Source organism: Lepidochelys kempii, chromosome 10 (genome assembly GCF_965140265.1).
Source record: "Lepidochelys kempii isolate rLepKem1 chromosome 10, rLepKem1.hap2, whole genome shotgun sequence".
Classification (NCBI taxonomy): domain Eukaryota; kingdom Metazoa; phylum Chordata; order Testudines; family Cheloniidae; genus Lepidochelys; species Lepidochelys kempii.
Window position 1 is genome coordinate 62,287,625 of NC_133265.1, and position 14,700 is coordinate 62,302,324.

The window sequence follows — 14,700 nt, forward strand, 5'->3', positions numbered from 1 at the left end:
AGAGATGTAGGTGTGTGTGTCACCTCCCTGTCTGGATGGAATGAAGAATCTTCAAGGAACTGGTTAAAACTCACCCAGATCAACATGGAGGTCCAGAGAGACAATACAAGCACCAATGACTCATGGATTTCCCCACCTCTCAGCAGGGAAGCTGACTAGAAACCCTCAACTCAAGATCAAAGGACTTGAAGGTGTGTGGTCAGGGAGTAAAATGTGGGTTCTGGAACAAGTCTGGGCTCTCTCCCCACAGAATTGACTAAGGAAGTCAGAGAGAAAGCCAGAGAGCCTGAAAATGAAGTTCACTACAGTTTGGCTGGTGAATTGCTCTGGAATGACCAGGGTAGACTGTACTTAAACTTTAATGTTTCTATGCTAACCTAAGGATGTTCTATGCTGTGTTCCCCTTGACTAATAAATCCTACTGTTTTGAAAATGCTGCTGAAATGTCACTGTAAATACTTGTTGAGGTGCATTAATCCCTGAAGTCTCTACCAGTAGTCTGTCTCAGTTGGACTTGCAGGACAGAGCTCATGGTGTGAAGCGGGAGCACTAAAGTCCCAGAGGTTCAGTCTCAAGAGGCGGTGAAGCCCTGTGGCCTACCTTAAAGGAAGAGTGACACCCCTTGGAGTCTGGCACACTGAAGGGGTTCCCTCAAGAGACTGATCCAAGTTAAGGAAGTAGCACCGATGCTGTGGGTATGGATGGAACCAAAAAAGTTCCATAGAAATTATTCTTAAAACCAGTAAAATTTATTAGTGAATTATGTCCTGCTATGGTATTTTATAGGTTGGCTTAAAAATTCTGTAGAAAGTGTATATAATTCTTTATTCAATTCTCTAGGGCTTTTCCATGAGGGATATTATTTGTCTTCTGAATCTATTCTGAAATGAAGTAATTTAGTATATTAAAGTCTGGACATTTGGCTTTGTTTTAGCTCAATGAGATTATTTTTGCCAGCATAGCCCAAAGCTGGATGGGATTGTTTTGAAGTTGCATAAAATCTGTGGTGTCTCATTGATTTGTTCCACGAGTCTGAGTAGTTTTAAGAAATTTTTTCTATGTTTATCACTGTTGAAGGCAAACTCCTCTCTAAGATGTCTAACAGATGTCTGAAACTAGGGAAGGAAGATATCTAGTATATTTCAAGTTGCAAAAAACTATTCCTGTTTGTTGCTAGATATGTAATTGTGTTTCTCAAAGTAAAAAATTATTAGTCATTTCAAATCATAACTATAAACTTAGACAATTTATATGAAGTTCAGTGCATTATTATGTATTTCTTAGCAGTTGTATAAATTGATGGGAACAACAGCCACATGATTTATTAATCTCTGAAATGAGCAGAGAATCTAATTGCTCATTTAGCTGTGGGAATCCAGTGACAAAGCATTGCTAGTGAAGAGAGTGACTGTGTCCCAAAATGTTTCTACGGCTTGAATCAGTTGTTAGGCTGAGAGTCTTTATACTTGAGGCAGCGTAAGGATGCTTATGTTTGATTATTGCTTAATAAGTGCAAGGGGTATAAATAGTCTGTGGAGTCACTTGTATAGGAAGTTTAAAAATGGATCAATGACTATAAGTAGTTGGGTCCTCCATTGCAGCCATTTTATATATGGAGTTTTTCTTTGGGAAACTGTTAATAGCAGCCGAGTGTGTAAATGTAAGAGTAAGAGGCAAGAGTAAGAAGGAAAGGACAGAAATTCTCAAGGAATACTAAAGGAATACATCTCTGGAAGAAGTGAGAAGGAAGGAGACTCAACAAAGACCATTTATTGTAGCCATTTTTTGTATGATAAATTTTCTTAGGGAACAACATGTTTTACTTAAATCTGATGTGAAAAACATTACCCTCATCCAGTTCTTTTGAGAAATCCTCAGAAGGGTAAAGCTTTTTATTAGGGCTGTCGATTAATCACAGTGAACTCACGCAATTAACGCAAAAAAATTAATCATGATTAATCGCAGTTTTAATCGCACTGTTAAGCAATAGAATACCAATTGAAATTTATTAAATATTTTGGATGTTTTTCTACATTTTCATATATATTCTGTGTTGTAATTGAAATCAAAGTGTATATTATTTTTATCATAAATATTTGCACTGTAAAAATGATAAACAAAAGAAATAATATTTTTCAATTCACTTCATACAAATACTGTAGTATAATCTCTTTGTGGTGAAAGTGCCCTCAAAAATAAATATAAAGTGAGCACTATACACTTTGTATTCTGTGTTGTAATTGAAATCAATATATTTGAAAATGTAGAAAACATCCAAAAATATTTAAATAGTAGTCTATTATTGTTTAACACTCTGATTAATCATGATTAATTTTTTTTAATCCATTGACAGCCCTACTTTTTTTTTTTCCTGTGTAGGAAAATATAAAGTCAAAAGGTTACCTTGGACTAGGATCAGCTAAAATAGCTTCAGCCCTTGGCGTTTTTGTTTGTTAGCACTAATAATTTATTGATTCAGATTAGAAATTGGAATTTTTTTTTCTGTACTGAAACAGACCTGTACTATTGTTTGTTTGTAAGTCTCTTTGCCAGTTCCACCAATGCCAGTGTCAATGAGATATTGAGGCTAACATGCTTGTACCATTACTCCCCCATGTCTCTTCACAGTGTTGTAATCACTGTGCTTTCCTGCAGTTTGCAAGAGGTGGCAAACAGCCTCCTATTAGACAAGCAAGATATTTCTGAGGGCAGTTTATGGGAAGTGCTTCAGTAGCTAACAAGCAGCTGACACCCTTCTTCTCCAATACTGGAGAAGAATATTGGAGCTCATCCATATTGGAGCTCATCCATCATCAGTGAGACATGAGTTTGCTCCTAAGAACATAAGAATGGCCATCCTGCATCAGACCAATGCTCCATCTAGCCCAGTGTCCTGTCTTTGACAGTGGCCAGTGCCAGATGCTTCAGAGGGAATGAACAGAACTGGGCAATTACTGAGAGATCCGTTTTCTGTCTTCCAGTCCCAGCTTTTGGCAGTCAGAGGTTTAGGGACACCCAGAGAACGGGGTTGCGTCCCTGACCACCTTGGCTAATAGCTATTGATGGACCTATCCTCCATGAACTTATCTAATTCTTTTTTTGAACCCAGTTACACTTTTGGCCTTCACAACATCCCCTGCAATAAATTCTGTTCTGTGAAGGGGTAAATAACACTTCCTTATTCACATTCTCCACACCATATGATTTTATAGACCTCTCTCATGGCACCCCTTAGTCATCTCTTTTCTAAACTGAATAGTCCCAGTCTTTTCAATCTCTCCTCGTATGAAAGCTGTTCCATACCCCTAATAATTTTGTTGCCCTTTTCTGTACCTTTTCCAATTCAAATCTATCTTTTTTGAGATGGGGCAACCAGAACTAAACGCAGTATTCAAAATGTGGACTTTCCATGGATTTATGTAGTGGCACTATGATATTTTCTGTCTTATTATCTATCCCTTTCCTAATGGTTCCTAACATTTTGTTAGCTTTTATGACTGCTGCTGCCTGTTGAGTGGATGTTTTCAGAGAACTATCCAGAATGACCCCAAGATCTTTCTTGAATAGTAACAGCTAATTTAGACCCATCATTTTGTGTATATAGTTGAGATTATGTTTTTCCAATGCTCATTACTGCGCATTTATCAACATTAAATTTCTTCTGCCATTTTGTTGCCAAGTCACTCTGTTTTGTGAGATCTCTTGTCACTCTTCACAGTCTGCCTTGGACTTAACTATCTTGAATAATTTTGTATTGTCTACAAAATTTGCCACCTCTCTGTTTCTCCCTTTTTCAAGGTCATTTATGAATATGTTGAACAGCACTGGTCCCAGTACAGTTCCTTGGGGGACACGACTGTTTGTCTCTCCACTGTGAAAACTACCATTTATTCCTATCCTTTTCCCCCTATCTTTTAACCAGTTACTGATCCATGGGAGGACCTTCCCTCTTGTCCCATGACTGTCAGCTTTGCTTAAGAGCCTTTGGTGAGGGACCTTGTAAAGGCCTTCTGAAAGTCCAAGTATACTATGTCCCCTAGATCACCTTTGTCCACAAGCTTGTTGACAACCTTAAAGAATTCTAATAGATTGGAGGCACGATTTCCATTTACAAAAGCCATGTTGACTCTTCCCCAATGCATCATGTTCATCTGTGTGTCTGATAATACTATTCTTTATTATAGTTTCAACCTAGTTGCCTGGTACTGAAATTAGGTTTACTGACCTGTAATTGCCAGGATCAACTCTGGAGCCTGTTTTTAAAAAAATGGTGTTATATTAGTTAACCTCCAGTTATCTGGTACAGAGGTGGATTTAAGTAATAAGTTACCTACCCTAGTTGTTAGTTCTGCAATTTCATATTTGAGTTCCTTCAGAACTCTTGGGTAAATGCTATCTGGTCCTGGTGATGTATTAGTTTAATTTATCAGTTTGTTCTATAACCTCCTTTATTGACACCTCAATCAAGGATGGTTCCTCAGATTTGTTACCTAAAAAGAATGGCTCAGGTATGGGAATCTCCCTCACATCCTCTGCAGAGAAGTCTGATGCAAAGAATTCATTTAGCTTATCCACAATGGCCTTGTATTCCTTGAGTGCACCTTTACCACTTCCATTGTCCAGTGGTGCCACTGATTGATTGATTGTCTGGCTTCCTGCTTCTGATGTACTTAAAAAAAATTGCTATTAGGTTTTCAGTCTTTTGCTAGTTGCTCTTCATATTCTTTTTTGATCTGCCTAATTATATTTTTACCCTTGACTTGCCAGAGTTTCTGTTTCTTTCTATCTCCCTCAGTAGGATTTGACTTCCAATTTTTAAAGGATGCCTTTTTGTCTCTAACCACCTCTTTTAGTCTGTTGTTTAGCCATGGTGGCATTTTTTTGGTTCTCTTGCTGTTTTTTTTAATTTGGGTTACACATTTCATTTGAGTTTCTATTATGGTAGTTTTAAAAAGTTTCCATGTAGGTATTTCACTCTTTGGCTGTTCCTTTTAATTTCCAGCTAACTAACTTCCTCATTTTTGTGTCGTTCCCCTTTTTTTGAAGTTAAATGCTACTGTGGTGGGTTCCTTTGGTATTTTTCCCTTTACAAGGATGTTACATTTAATAACATTATGCTCACTATTACTGAGCAGTTCAGCTATATTAATTTCTTGCATCAGATCCTGGTCCCAGCCTCTTCATTGTGCAACTAGCTTAACTGTAGTCTTATTTATTTTTAATTTTGTGTGGGTGAATCTGGCTTTGCTGAGACGCCTAGAATGGTCTGGGCAGGCATTGTTCATCCTTCTGCACAAAGATCTGCCAGTGCACCTTAATCCTGATTTGTAGCACCTCGACTGTTCCATTCCTGTGCTCCTACCCAGCTCTGCCAGTGTACCTTGATACTGGTCTGTAACACCTCTGCTATTCCATTTCTGGGCTTCAGTCAAACTCAGACTACAAATTGTTTGGTACATCTGTGATGGGGACTAGAATATGATCCAGTTATTTCCTTCTAACTAACTTTTTATTAGCTGCTCATATTTTCAGTTGCAGGATTTATAAAATTGGCACCTAAAAAAATTCCCTTAACTTGCAGGTGGGTAGGTGTGCATGTGTTCATTCTTGACTCCTCATTAAATCATAAGGGCTTCGCATCTTTTTTTAAAAAAAATAATAGCGACTTTAAGTTCAAGTCCCTGAGTAATCCCAGTGAAGTCATGGCTGATGGAAAAACACTGAGGTCTTTGTATCACAGATTACATAGTTATGTCTTGATGTATAACATGTAATATATTTAACGGAGCAGAAGAGAATCCTTCCAATCCTTTTCTGAAAAGTATTTGCTCATTAGAAAGCTTGTCTGTATTTTTATTTTGTTGTTTGCTTGATCTGTAAATATATGACATGATTTAGTCGTCTGTAAAACTGGGATGATATTTGGAGCAGCAGGTCCAGATTTCAGATGCCTTTTCTTTGCTATTCCAAGAAAAATGTTCCACCTACTTTATGTCTCAGTCATAATATTTAGGCCCGTTCAGTGTCTGAATTACAGACTTTTAGTGCTTTATTGAAAAAGTGAAGGTTGATTTCTGAGTATATTTAGATATGACACTGCTATAGAAATATCTGGTATGGGGGAATGAGGTAGATACCTTCATTCAAGTTGTCTTTCATAGAATGATCCCTGGTGTGCTTATTAGACGGCCACAGCTAGGGTTACAGATTCTTTCTGTCCACATGGCAACTGCTTCCCTACGTGGCAGTCGTGAGAGACTTGAAATGGGAGATATAGTAAGTTACAAATATTGGCCTGACTTTCAGCTTGGTCTGAAATAATTGTGGGAGTGTGTTATAGCACTTTTAAATGTCTAACTATTTGTTTTCAAAGTTCAGTCAGGAGGCTAGGTGTGCCAGCTCTATGCAGTACACGTACATTTATTTCTGAGCACTTGTTGGAGGCCACTATTCAAAATCCGGCCATTGTTTATTAGAAATATTTATACCAAATTTCTAATACTAGTTCTTTTATACTAAAAATTTATAATATTGGCATGTGATGCCATAACATCATGCACAAATGGTTGACATGTCTGACATCATTAAGCCATTATGGGAGAAGTGGGCATTATTTTATTTCAGAGCCTTTCTGTTAGATCTCAACAATTGTAACTGAGCAAATCAGAGGCCATGATTTATAATAAAAGATGGGAAGTACAGTCCTCACTGATCTTGTTACTGGATAGAGCTGGCCGTTCATCATCAGTCAATGTCAGGCTGACTTACTCTAAATTCAAGCAATATTTCATTCTTCAAACCCAAAACTTTAAAAATGGGGAAAGGGTAAAAGTCCTCCCTGGCAATTTTCTTACAAGCAAGAAAGTAAACTGTGTTCAAACTTTCAGGATTCAAATTTAGTACCTAATCCAAAACCCATCAAAATATTGTCTTTCCATTTACTTCAGTGGGCTTTGGATCAGGTCTTTATTCTCCTCCAAGCTAAACATTTAAGAAAGATTAAAACAACATACACCTGGCTTTTGACACTTTTACATTTCTAAGTCAGCCATTATTAATAGCTTTTGTTTCATTTCTTTTGTAGGTATCGTCTTGGTAGCCATAAATCCTTATGAGCAGCTACCTATCTATGGCGAAGATATCATCAATGCATACAGTGGTCAGAATATGGGGGATATGGATCCACACATCTTTGCTGTGGCTGAAGAAGCATATAAACAGATGGCCAGGTTTGTGAAAAAACAACCTTTGAATTCTGTGTTTCCCATAGGAATGAGGTCTTAAGTTCCCAGTCAGTGGGCTTGATTTTGCTTTTATTTGTACTTAGTAGATGGTGTTAAGTCTGTTTGTTCCACTGTTTTATTAAATTTCAAAGCTAAAACCCATGAAATTAGCAAAACAATAAAAACAATCTTTTGTCTCTTACAGACAGTACTCATTTGATAGGTAATGAGAAGGATCCATTGGAACTGTTCCGAATTTAGGTTTAAAATTTGATCAGATCTGTAAGGGACAATGTTGTTTCAGACTGATAAGTAATAGAGGGCTATTTTTGGACCACTAACTATTTTTAAGGAACAAATAATTGTGCTTTAAGAATGCAAATATTTTACAGTATTTACGTATAATCCCAACAGAAAAGATAGTTAATCTATGGGTAATCTTAACAATACCCAGACTTTGGAGAACTGTCTCTTACCCATATCAGTGAAGCCAGAGCTGTACAATTTGGGTTTGGAAAATAACTCAGCATCCAGTATTTTAAGGGGCAAAAGAAAATTACATAGAGAGTGTCTGAAGGGTACAGATACGTGAAATTAAAATACTGTAATGATGCCACTACTGCAAGACAGTGAATTCTTACTTTAAGTGTTCTTTGAAAATGGATTGTTCAACCTAGGAAAGTGGACTGTGAAAGCCAGCCTGTCTCTCTCAAGGTCATGCCAACCTGACAATTTGAAATATTTCAGTTTTTTGAAAGGGTGTGTACAGTTCATGTACAGTTAACAAAATTGATCCTCATGTCCTATTGTTATGGATAGAAGTTTTTTACATCCTTGTCCTTCAAGACATATAGCCAGTAAACAAGATGGCTGAGTTTTTCATTGTGGTGTGGCAATTATGCAGTACCCTCTGAGAATGGAGCAGAGCGCAGATGGGGTGAAAGTGATGAGATGGACACCTTAGTTTAACTGCATGCTCAGTTAAGAATGTGTAAGGGAAAAGGAGAGAATAATATGCTTAAAGGGCAGAAGCCCGGTGAGTCCTCTATGTGAAACACTGAGTTGCATGTTGACCACATAATACACCCATTTCAAAAGAATAGTAGAGCATGGTGTAGTAAGTGTTGATGTAGCATGTTCATAGACTGCTACTGTCTTGAAATACCTGACATAAAGACTGCTATGTATACCTTGCATACATGTACATGCTTTTTCACAGCAGTCTTTATGTCGGGAATTTCAAGACAGTAGCAGTCTATGAGTGAGCTACATAAGGTACCCAACATCTAGATTGCTATGTGTATTTCAAGAACTTGACTTGGAATCTACACTCCACCTCCAAGCATCCCAAGGACGAAGAGGGGAACAAAGAACCAAAGAACAAAATAATGCCAAGCTGTCACGGATGTACCATCTGCTGATTAAACATCACTTCAAACGAGGGAACAGTGATTGAATGTCACTTCAAACGTAAAAGCAGCGTGATGAAGCAAATTCCATAGACTGGTATAGGAGTGAATTCCTATAAAAACAGAACCTAAAAACTGAGAACTTTGAGTCTGGTTCTGCAACCATCCTCAAGGAGCATCAGATAATATAACATTGCCCGCATTCTCCACCAATTATGTTATACCAATAAAATAAAAACCAGGAGGATCTTATTAAAGGGGATAAGGCAAAATGCCACATTTATTGTGAATACAGGACGAATCAGAGTAAGCAATCAGTTATAGCTATAACATTTCATTCACTCACACACACCATACACACACAAGTTCTGCAAAGTTGTTATAGTTACCAGCCTACGGGTTGCTCGTGCCAAGTCACTGGCCAGGTAGCCTAGACACAAGGGTGGAGCCGAGTCTTGTCAGATGCACATCTGATGCTCCTGGAGGGTGGTTGGAGAACCAGACTCAAAGTTCTCAGTTTTTAGGTTCTGTTTTTATAGGACTTCACTCCTATACCAGTCTATGGAATCTGCTTCATTACGTTGCTTTTATGTTCGAAGTGATAATCAATCACTGTTCCCACGTTTGAAGTAATGTTTAATCAGCAGATAGTACGTCTATGACAGCTCAGTGTTATTTTGTTCTTTGGTTCTTCATTCCCCTCTTTGCCCTTGGGATGCTTGGGGGTGGAGTGTAGATTCCGGTTTGCCCTCGGGGTCACCCGGTCATTTCACTCCATACATTCTTCAGCCATGTGATATTGGGATTGTAATTCTCAAGCCGGCATTTCTAATCTTTTATCACCCGTTCAAGCCAAACATACATTTGCATTCACCCTCTATTTCACTTTAAAATATTTCTTATTACATGTCTATTTTATTACCTATCCTTCCTTTAACATAGCCCTTCCACAACTACTGGGGTATGCCAGGCCTCAATAGATCTGTCCATACTACTCGCTACACAGGAAAAGAAAACAAGCAAGATAAAGAGTACCAAGGGTGAGAGCCAACAAAACTTATTGTTGTGTTCTGGAGGACAGTTGTTTTTACAAAGTTCTTATCACTTCTTAGAACAGACTCTTTGTCTAGGGATGTGCTGGTACAATTAGCACCAACCTTGTAAATTTTACAAAGAGGCATTTATTTCAATTAGTGCAGCCTTGGTGTCTTAGCTGGGAAACATATCTCTTTCTAATGTTCAGGCTCAGCCTAGGGCCTGGATTTAAATTTTAATCCAACACAGCAGTCTGTATGTCGGGTATTTCAAGACAGTAGCAGGCTATGAGTGAGCTACATAAGGTACCTGACATCTGGATTGCTAGGTATATTTGAAGAAGTTGGCTTCGACTAAAGAGGTGTGTATAGAATTTGGTGTGGATGAAATAGCAATCATATTTTCGCTTATAGCTGCTTCCATCTGGGGGACTCATTGCTTTACAGACATTAATGAATTAACCCTTGTAAATGGCTGTGAGGTGGTAATTTATTTCTGTTACGCAGAAGGGGAACTGAGACAAACAGGCAATAAGTGACTTGCCCAAGGTTACCCAGTCTATGGCAGTGTGACCTCCAGTCTTGTGCCTTAACCCAACACCATCCTTCCTCCAGCAATATTTCAGTAGTTCCAATTTCTCGAATAATAACTAATTTCTTTTAGAATGCGTTATGAGATGTTAACAGATGTGGAAATGATATTTTAAAATATTTAGCACTAATAAACTGAAATAATTTGTTTGTGTGCCTAGAGAATGTTATAACAAATTTATTCCTTTGTGAATTTATTTATAAAAGTTACTGTCATTTAAAGTGTAATTTAAGCATACGTTGGAATTATAGGTGAGTATTTCAGCACCCCATTCATTAAATAACTATACAGAATTTCTCTGCACTGAAGTAGTGAGCTACTTGTTTACATATTATGCCTATTCTTAAGTGCTTTTTTCCTTTCTCCATTTTGTACTACTTATCTTTTCTTCCGTTTGCCCTTGACTCTTTATTTAACATGCCTAATGTGTTGTCTCTTTATGTCCAAGTTCTTAGTCCCTTAGTATTATTAATTTTTTTTATGATGATGCATATTATCCTCCTCTTTGTGGCTTCTCTCTGGGCCATTACTGCTTTAATCTCACTTTTATTTGCATTCTTTAGCTATGGAGGCTAAAATCCATAATACATATTAAAATTGCAATTTGTCTGTTGGATTTTTTTAAAAAAATAGGTTAAGTCATCATAGGCTTTAAGGCCAGAAGGGACCATCATGACCATCTAGTCTGACATCCTGCACATTGCAGGCCATAGAACCTTACCCACCCACTCCTATAATAGATCCATAATCTCTGGCTGAGTTACTGAAATCCTCAAATCATGATTTAAAGACTTCAAGTTACAGAAAATGCACCATTTACACTACTTTAAACCTGCAGGTGACCCATGACCCATACTATAGAGGAAGATGCAAACCCCCAGAGTCCCTGCCAATATGATCCAGGGGAAAATTCCTTTCCGACCCCAAATATGGCAATCAATTAGACCCTGAATATGTGGGCAAGACCACCAGCCAGACACTTGGGAAAGAGTTCTCTGAAGTAACTCAGAGCTCTCCCATCTAGTGTTCCATCACTGGTCGTTGGAGATATTTGCTGCTCGCAATCACAGATCAGCTATATGCCATTATAGGCAGTATCCTCCATACCATCCCCTCCATAAACTTATCAAGTTCTGTCTTGAAGCCCTGCTCCCCTAGGAAGGCTGTTCCAGAACGTCTCTCATCTGATGGTTAGAAACCTTCATCTAATTTCAAGCCTAAACTTGCTGATGGCCAGTTTATATCCATTTGTTCTTGTTTCCTTAAAGATTTGATTATTTCATTCTTCATTAGTGATTAAATATTCATATGACTGCTATATTTAGGGCAATAATCTCAGTGTTTTATGGTAGGCCTTGTTGTATTCTCTTGGAAGGTCATGTTTTCCCATCATTTTTAATTCTTCCTGATACTATATATTTAAATGGTCTCTAGCATAACTAGTCATGATACTCTTTTATACCTGAAATTCAGTGGGCATATCTTAATATTTGCACCTTGGAGCTACTTTAATAATTTATATATTAATGTTTTTTTTGGTTTTGCCAACTTGATTATTTCCCCCCAATGTAGATGATAGATGAGAAAACTCTCTTTCATAATTAGATGACCTGTCTATGGTTTCCTGGAAGTGTGGACAGTTCCATTGAAAGTGGTTGGTTATAAGTTAACATTGACCATTAATTGTTTGCACTGTGCTTTGAAAAAGTAAGGTGCTAAGTAAATGCTGAATGTTAGTATTACTACAGTCCATAAGGCTCACTCCTAGCGTCAGTGGGCACTGACTGACATTCAGCAGCTCACAGCATCAGTTCATATAAAGCAACAAATCTAGGTATGTTTTAGATCAAGGGTGTCAATCTCACTTTGTAGAGAGTTCTGAATTTCAATTTTTATGATAGTCCATGAGCTGGTATATACATTTAAGACTCCTCCACAGTGGAGTTAACTGTTAAGCAGATGTTTTTGAAATGTCAAGGGTAGAACATGGCCTTTTGTTTCTTTTACTCCCCCATTTTCTTTTCTCTTGTTCCCTCTTTTCTGTCTGTGTCTTTTTTGCTTTCTGCATCTCCCTTCCTGCCACAGCTACCAGCTTCTCACTCTGACCGCTTCCCTACTCCACTGCTAAAATAAACAATGAAATAGTTAATGCTTACATTTAAAATGTCATTAGACTTCAGGGCTACCAACCCAGTGAAATTACTGGCAGGTGGGAAAATTCTATTCACACCTCTGCAGACTCAGACAAATGACACTGCATCATTCTACACTCAGTTCAGATTTGAAAGGTTGTTTTTGCAAAAATGAGGGCTAGATATTTCTGTTTAAAAAAAAACAACATCAAAAACCCTGAGATTCTGCAGAATCTGACTATGCCGTGCAGGTCACATAACTATCTCCTGTGGGACGGATCTGGCCAGTGCAGCGTGGTTGAGATCTCTGTTTTTACATCACTTTTGTGCATATGGGCCCAATCCTGTAAATCTCTACTTCCAAATAATTTCACTGGGATGGATTGTACCCTTCCTGCCCTGCCTCCAGTACACTCATGGAGGGGTCTTTGCCCAGATCTCCTCTTCCATGTGGAAAGGGGGTTCAGCTGCCTCTATGGCATTGATCCCACCCTCTCCCACCTTGATCTGGTAGAGCCCAGTCTGGGGGGTCTATCCTGGGGGAAGCCAAGAGAGGATCAAACAGGCTGAAAGAGAACATATCAGCTCCTTTCCAGCCTTCTGAATCTTATGCATAGCATCCTGGAGGCAGCTGTGGCCAGGAGAGTGTCTCTGTTAGAGCTACTCCAATGGAGTCACAATATCACGAAGCTCCACTGGTGGGAAAAAGCTGGTGCAGAGGCTCAGGCTCTCAACCCAGATGATCCAGGCATCCCACAGCTCCCTGGGATCTGCCAGATTTGGAGGGTGAGACACGTGACTGTTTTGCTGTGGGACAAACCATTCTCCTGACAGGGTGATGTTGGGGAATCTCAACAAATGATTCCTTGCAGAATTTTCTTTCTGTGGAACCCCACTCCGGGTTTTAATGTAGAAAGAGACAGTACGGCCCACTGACTTCTGTGGAGCTCCTCTTGTGACAACTTGCATGAATAATTCTTACTAAGGTGAATACATTTGCCTGATAGGTCCTTATACTGGTAATTTTACATTGGACAATGAGCATGAATTTTCCCTTGAGCCTTCTCTTTCTATTTCTATACGTTTTAGGTTTTATATCGTAACCATTGCCAGGTTGTGTGTGTGTGTGTGTGTGTCTTGCATGCTCTCTCTCTCTCATTCCTCATATGTCAAATGCTTCATCTGAACAAGTTTAAACAGATTTTGGCCAGACGTTTTAGTAAGATGTGCAATAGAAAAAGAAGCAAATGGCCGTTGACACACTCGTCTCTGTCTTGGAAACATAAATCACATAATTAGCATTTGGACCCTTGCATGTTTTGACCTCTTTTTTTGGAACTACAATGCTAAGTGGTGTAAGAGTCAGCATTTCCCAAATATTAACACAAGTTGTCTTATTTCAGTCTTACTCCTATAGAAAATAACTGTGGTAAATACGTGACATAAATTGGCAAACATTGATTTTTTTAATTGCAAATGCTGTACTTGCCCATGAAAGCAGTCCTCTAAGGAATTACAGTGCTGTATCTTCCAGGCTGGTTCTGTGTTGCCTTTTCTCTGAGTACAACCTGCTGATACTCCAATTTACAAAATATTTCAGTAAAATAGTAAACCTTTTTTGGAGGCATTCCAAAATCAGCATAAGAAAGCTGTAACCCTCAACAGGTACAACTCCTCTTCCCTTTCCCTCTTTCTTTACTGTTTATGATGTCTGTGTCTGAAGAGAATATGGGGATGATTGTGAACTGCAATAACACGAGACTTATTATTTTCAGATTCCTATCAGTATAATATATAACTAGAGGTTTTACAAAAAGAAAAGGAGTACTTGTGGCACCTTAGAAACTAACCAATTTACTGGTTTTAGTTGACTCTATTCTTTTCTATACTGTGTAATGGGAGCACATTACATGTGTATATTTAGGATAATCACGGTGCATTCTCATCCAGGCTTAGAGTGGTTCCTGGATACTGTTGAAATCACCATTTTCAATTTAAATAAAAGAACTTGCCTGCTGGTTCTGTAGCAGAATCATGCAGAGGAGATTCAGTTGGAAATAGAATTACATAATGATGAGAACCCTATAAAACTCAACAAATCCCGGAGTCAAAAGGGACACTGCCAAATAATTTTGTATTAAAAATAATAATGATTTGACAGAACCTGAGGTGAATAGAATTTTTTTAAATTACATTGTTTTTAATGTCAGCTTCTCCTAAATACATCTAAATATATCTGTACCTTGGCAGTGTTGGAAAGTAGGCTGAGGAAAACTGAGTCAATTAATGTTTTTTGACTCTTTGAAATTT

General features: G+C 38.2%; 1 protein-coding gene across 5 annotated transcripts in view; it reads left to right on the forward strand.

The window, feature by feature from the left end:
• MYO5A (myosin VA) overlaps positions 1-14,700 on the forward strand; it is a 218,803-nt gene that overhangs the window by 100,741 nt on the left and 103,362 nt on the right. For all 5 annotated transcript variants that reach the window (XM_073303845.1, XM_073303846.1, XM_073303848.1 and 2 more), the window contains one exon: positions 7,085-7,229. In XM_073303845.1, coding sequence (XP_073159946.1) covers positions 7,085-7,229 — 145 coding nt within the window. The remainder of the gene's footprint in view (positions 1-7,084; positions 7,230-14,700) is intronic.